Source organism: Chrysemys picta, unplaced genomic scaffold, assembly GCF_011386835.1.
Source record: "Chrysemys picta bellii isolate R12L10 unplaced genomic scaffold, ASM1138683v2 scaf1126, whole genome shotgun sequence".
In the NCBI taxonomy this organism is placed as follows: domain Eukaryota; kingdom Metazoa; phylum Chordata; order Testudines; family Emydidae; genus Chrysemys; species Chrysemys picta.
Genome location: NW_027053833.1, coordinates 1 through 6291, shown reverse-complemented (window position 1 = coordinate 6291; position 6291 = coordinate 1). Strand labels below are relative to the sequence as shown.

The 6291-nt window shown below is 42.8% G+C and overlaps 1 protein-coding gene across 1 annotated transcript; it reads right to left on the bottom strand.

Annotated features, from left to right (window-relative positions):
- Positions 1-346: 346 nt before the first annotated feature.
- On the bottom strand, positions 347-5358 carry LOC135979674 (maestro heat-like repeat-containing protein family member 1). Its single transcript, XM_065579953.1, has 5 exons — positions 5280-5358; positions 4506-4650; positions 3993-4033; positions 3528-3669; positions 347-408 (listed from the first exon to the last, which is right to left on the bottom strand). The coding sequence occupies exons 1-5, from the start codon at positions 5286-5288 to the stop codon at positions 347-349; spliced, it is 399 nt and encodes a 132-aa protein (XP_065436025.1). The 5' UTR covers positions 5289-5358.
- Between the last annotated feature and the right edge of the window lie 933 nt (positions 5359-6291).

Sequence of the window (6291 nt, the reverse complement as noted above, 5' to 3'; positions counted from 1 at the left end):
CCAGCTCAGCAACACTCAGGAAGGAACACGATAGCCAAGTCCAAGCATCCAGACCGTAGAAACATCCCATCATCTAGCCCAGCCAGAGAGCCAACAATGCAGTACAGACAAGCAGCCTGTCCAAGCAAATATTGGAAGGGCGGGCGGGCGGGCGGCAAGAGAGCAGGAAACAACTAAAAACAAATTTTATATGCAGAATAAAATATGAAGTAATGAAGCCTTGAGAGAAGCCTTATGCAGCCCCCCAGTCAGAATTTCAAGGGAAATGAACTAGAAACTAAGCCTTAACAGATAACAAACCTTCTCTTTGGAGGGGCTGGCATAGCCGGCCATCTGCTGGCTCAACTCAAGGCTTATCTGGCTGCTCCACGCACTGTCGCCTATCATCTCCAGAGATGTCCTTAGGAACTGAGTGTAAAACAAGAGTTAAAGCAGATGGTTAATTGCAAGAATTTGGGGGTTGTTGTGGGGTTTGTTTGTTTGTTTGGTGTTTTTTTTTCTTCCTTTTCTCTGTTGTAAAATTTCCAGTATTCAGGTGTCATGGGAAGATTATTTCTCTATTGACAACTATAAACATCAACAACCCAGACTTCCTCTGCCTGTTGTTCTTTAACCTTTGCCTGATGATTCCTCTCAGTCCCCAAACCCAGATGGACAGGGAATTGGAGAATGAGATGGAGCCAAGAAATCTGACCATTGAGGAGTGATTTTATAGTGGATGGAGAATGGGTCTAATAAATTTAGAGCTTAAACTTAGAAAACCAAACATTCCCCTGTCTCACAAAGGACAGCTCCCCCAAATCTCTCTCCCAGCATGAAACACCCAAACCAAATGGGATCCTCCATTCATGAGACAAGCCAGCTGGCAGTTCGTCCAATAGGCGAAGGATACCTGATGCAGGATACCTCTGGACCTCCAGATATAGTTCCAAGCATCCATTGTCTTCACTTGTAAACAGGGTACCCCCTATTGTTTGTTTGTTTTTCTTGTATCGAATCTCCTCTGGAGACTTTGCAATCACTTGATTAGAATGTTGCTCTATTGATTAGCATCCACTGTGAAGAATTACTCATCTACATACAGCCATTCAGGCAGATAAGCATCTCCTGCCTCAAAGAAACTTATTGATCACTTTCTGGTGACCAGCCCCTACTCACAGACCTTAAAAGCATACATTTCAGTATACAACCATAACGCCTTATATATTATCCATCCAGTCACTGTGCAATGATTATGATGATCTGTGTGGCACAGGTATCCAGTAAAGGCTTTACATGACACCCTTTGATTATATGGAGATCAGATCCAGGGAATCCTGGTAATCCTATGCACTCCTGTGGCCTCTGCCACTGGGTACCCAAAGGACCTGGGGTCACACCCTCAACTCCCATTGAAGTCAGCGAGAGGTTAGTAACTCTCAGCACTTTGCTGTTTCAGGCCCGAATTTTGAACAGCAGCAAGAAAATATCAGAAACCTCACAAGAGAACCTAATCTTCTTTGATTTTTTAGCCCAAAGAATTTCAAATGAGGCTGGATCTGGAATGGGAAATTCTAGAGTGTAATCCAACCCCAAATGGAACTCCAAACCTTCTGGGGCTTATTTGTCACTAGATCCTGTCCTTTCATTTTCAGCGCTCGCCATAAAAATGTTCCTTGTCTGGATTTACACGAGGCTGTAAAGAGCTCTTTCTGACCAGAAAGGCTTCTCCATGAGATACAGTCACCAAACCTTGTCCTGTCGCTTTTCCTTTTTGGGTTTCTCAGAGCAAATTTTCTTTTGAGTGGCAAATAGAAAAAAAGAATCCTTTAAATGTCCCCCAGTGATGCATTAGCACCATTAGCATGCTGGTTTTCTGGTTAAGTTTTGTGCTGTTCCCAGTGGTAATACAGAATTATTTATAACTAGAGCTGGTTGAACAATAGTAAGTCCATTTCACAAAACAAGTGGGATTTTTTTTGTTTTCTTGATTTTTCAACACACAAATGAAAAGTGAAAAAACAAAAAATATTTTGCTTTTCAAAATAAAAAATGACCATTATTCAATTCTTTGTTTTCCATCTTTCCTTTCCTTTATCCCTGGTCCCCTTGCCGGTTTCCCCCTCTTCCACTTCGTGACTGAAAAAGCTGGAGCGGGGAGGAGACAAACAGAAAAGCAACTGGAAAAAAAAAACCCAAAATCAACTTCAGTTTAAAAAAACTAAACATTTTCTATTTGGGTTGGGGTTGCTTTGTTTTGTGTAAAAAACATACAAAAAAACAAACCCTGAAAAATTTGAAAATGTCCCATGAAAATAAAAAAGGCCATTTTTCACTGAACAAAAGTTGCAAATGAAATGGTTTGACCAGCTCTGCTTATAGTGAATAATTTATCATTATTCTTTCCCCAGCTGATACATTTGGAGGGGGGAGGGAGGGCTGTGACAATACAGCTGAAAGCCATCTTGTACCTGAAGCAGCATGTGCTCCCACTGTTCATGGTCCAGGGAATTCTCTGTGTTCCCTATAAAGGAGGAAGCAAAACAATAATGTCACTTAGGTTAGCAAGAAGAGTTGTCCCAGGTATCTCCTTTGCAATCAGTCCTTCTTAAACTCCTGGTCTGCCAAGCTGTAACGTACCTGGGCTTTCAAGTCTAAATGGGAAGTGGTGTGCCGAGTCTTCATTTATTCACTCCGATTTAAGGTTTCGTGTGCCAGTAATACATTTTAACATTTTAAGAAGGTCTCTTGCTATAAGTCTATAATATATAACTATTGCTGTATGTAAAGTAAATAAGGTTTTTAAAATGTTTAAGAAGCTTCATTTAAAATTAAATTAAAATGCAGAGCCCCCTGGACCAGTGGCCAGGACCCAGGCAGTGTGAGTACCACTGAAAATCAGCTCGCGTGCCGCCTTTGGCACGCGTGGCATAGGTTGCCTACCCTTGGCCTACACTGATTGAAGGGTTTTTTCCATGGAGGTCAATAGATTCATACCACTGTAAAATTGGTGAAAGACATTTTTAGGCCCATAATACCTAGATTCGACATAGGGCACCCACTTGGCCAACCTAGCTTTTATGGCTTGGGTTTCCTTACAGAAAGAAAAACTCTGGGTTTTTTAACTGAATCACCCTTGAAAGTAAACATGGGGTTTAATTTTTAGAAAAATTCAGTTTCCAAAATCAGACTATATATGTAACTCCAAAATATTTCACTAACCTCCAGCTTCATGTGTATTCACCTTCCCAACTAATAACCTAGCAAAGGTGTGGGGGGAACTGCTGTAAAATTTCCATTCAGCTGAAACCTTCCTGGCCTGATTCTGCCCTGATTGAATTGGCCTCAGTGGTTAAATTCTGGCTTTACCCCAGTGGTTCCCAGTTATCCAGGGGAAGGAAAAGTGAGGGCCTAGAAGCCCAATTTCAATTCCCCACTGTTCCCATGTACTGCAGCAGGAATGGCACAACACATGTCAATAGGAAGCTGCATTTTGTGGCTTCCCTTCTATTCTCCATGGACCGCACTCCTCCTAACTAGCACTTTACCTTCCATGTACCGCAGCAGAGGTGGGATCTTCAGTACCCACATCTCACCCACTGCTGCGTGGACATTGTGGTGCAGGGCCTTCAGTAATTGCAAGGCAGCACATCCATGTCCTTCTCTTTCATAAGGGGATGAGGCTACTACCTGTCAATGAGAGAGAAAGAACAGGCTAAGTTTTGTCAGCACAATACCAGTTTGTTCCTGAAGGAGGGAATAGTTCAGACTCTCTCATTGTGGAGACCATACAATAGAGTTGTTGCTTCTACTGCAGTGTCTTCCTGAAGAAGCGAGCATTCTAGCTAGTACGAGGATGCAGAACAGTGTGTCTCAGGAGAGGGTGGAGAGAGAGAGACCCAATCATACACATTGCTCAGCCTGTCTATAAGCATCTAGCTATAATACCGATTTTTACAGTTAACTGTTCCACTTCACATTTAGCAGAAAACCTATTTTCATGGTCTACTCACCAGGAGTCGCGCCAGCAGCCCCTGGGGTGTAGGGAGTTTCACTAGGGAAAGAAACAGAATAGTTTTAATGATGCCAGGCTTTGCAGAGAGTCCTGCCAATGTTATTCACCTATCCATTTCCAACGTGCCCACCAATGTTGAATACAGCTGATAATAATTTGCATTTCCATAGTGCTTTCAGTCTGAGCATCTCAAAATGCTTTACAAACAGGAATGAATTCCGCCTCACAGCACCTCTATGAGGTTGGCATTAATTACTTCTTCATTTCACAAGTGGGGAAGCTGAGAGAGAAAGATCAAGTGATTTCCCCCAAGGGCACATCAGAATTTTGGTGGCAAGCTGGGAACAGAACCCACATTTCCTAGCTCCCTCCCATGGCCATGTTGTAATCACAAGACCATCCCTCATTCATTTTAGCCTCCTGATTGCAGACGAGAGAACTGGAGCAGACTGAATCTGTTCATTTCATAGTGTGCCTGGAGCGAATACATGGAAGAGTTTCTGTTATAAACCTGGTCCACTGTAGTCGAGGCAAGCAGCTTCTTCTCCTTCCTGCTGCTTTTTCTCAGCCAGTTCCCTAAGGCATCTGCAGAGAGGCTTCAAAGTACCCGTGTACTGAGCTGGCACCACATACTCCAGAAGCCTTGGCCATAACACCTGCAGAGAAGAGCGAGACTGTTCAGTACCCAGCTATTTCCATTCCCCCACCTCCAGTATCCTGCTGTCTGAATCCCTCCCTGTCATGTAGCTTCTCCTTTTATTCCTCACTGACCCTTCCCTAACCTATCACCTCATCTCTCTCTCCCCAACATCTCACTCTACCTGTCCGGTGCCCCTGCACTCTGTCTTTTAAATACACTACCTAGTTTGGTGAATCCTCTTTCCCTGCATTAGAGCATTATGGAGCTATTTAGATAGCACCAGAAACTCACCCAGAACTTTACAGACCTATATAAGGCACAGTCTCAGCCCCAATATCTGTTCAAATCCAGGATCACCAAATCAGAAGTATTCATGGGGGATCTAAGGGGAAGTTGCACTCAGACAGTAGAAAGAATTAAGGGAAGATCTCTGCAACATGATTCCTTCCAGCTAAGTTGCTTTATATCTTTTCTCTAATGTGAACCACTTACTCCATGATGAAGGGGTCACACCATCCCTGACATGAATTTGATATGCTGTTCCTCCATTATGCTGACTGTGCAAAAAGCTTCCTTGTGGAGAGGTACAAGGAACGTAAGGAAGAACGTCCCTATTTCAAGAAGCAGTAGCAACAGGTCACTTACTTGGGTCATTCCACTGACTGAGGTGTCCAGACATTGCAGGATGTCAATGCACAGGGTTTGGATAGTGCTTTCTTCCTGAATAGCCTGGGTGAGAAGTGTTGTACCCTGCTGTGAGATAGCTATATAGAACTTATTAGCTAGTAGTAAGACACTGGCTATAGAATCAGTGTCCTTCTCTTACGAAGCCATCTTGAACATTGACCTATGCCTGCTTTTATATGGCACTGGAAGTGCACAAACGTCTGAAGGAAAGAGAATAATAGAAACTCCTAACTGGTGGGTCAGATCCCGGGCTTAGGAAAACCCTAAAGTGAAGGGAATGATTCACTGAACACAAAAGAGTTTCCCCAACAGTGTTCAATGTTTTTAAATTTGAAAAAAACTGTTTCATCTTTTTTCAGCCTCCGCCCAGTGGAAATAAATATGCAGAACTAGGGGGATCCACTCTGTTCTGATGCTCCAACCAGCTTGGTCATTCTGTATGTAGTGAGTGTGAGTCTATCAACAACTTACTGTAAAGTTGAACTGTTTATGTTAATACATATCATGGATCCAGTCATGGAGCACAAAGTGTCTGGAGCCCCTGGCTGTGTCCATGGATAGAAATACGGACTGAAGATATTTTTAAACTAGTACATGTAGAGTAGAGTATGTAGTGAGGGAAATACGCAGCAAGCTTTTCCAGGCTCCTGACAGTCTGGGATGCAGCCTGCATAACCTCGGTGTTTTGCTAATACTTTAGGTATGCTTCAACAGCCACAGAATTGGGCAGCATTATGTTCTCTGGAGAGTCTATTGAAAACAAAAAGATGTGCTTCCTTGTACAAGAACATTTCACTGAAAAATGGTGTTTTCAGAATTTCTAATGTCTGATCAGAGGTTTGAGTAACCTAGATAACTCTGTTAGATGTAAAGACCCAGTGTGAGATTCTGATCTCTGTTACACTAGTGTAAATCCAGAGTAACGCCACTAAAGTCAGTGGAGTTACCTTGACTTTACACCAATATAACT

Excerpts from the sequence above, each read along its gene's own strand:
- LOC135979674 (XM_065579953.1), bottom strand. Across the intron at positions 3,670-3,992 it reads GGCTGCTGGCGCGACTCCTG|GTAGTAGCCTCATCCCCTTA; the intron begins GTGAGTAGACCA and ends TCTCATTGACAG. Across the intron at positions 409-3,527 it reads TCTGCTGCGGTACATGGAAG|TTCCTAAGGACATCTCTGGA; the intron begins GTAAAGTGCTAG and ends TTTTACACTCAG.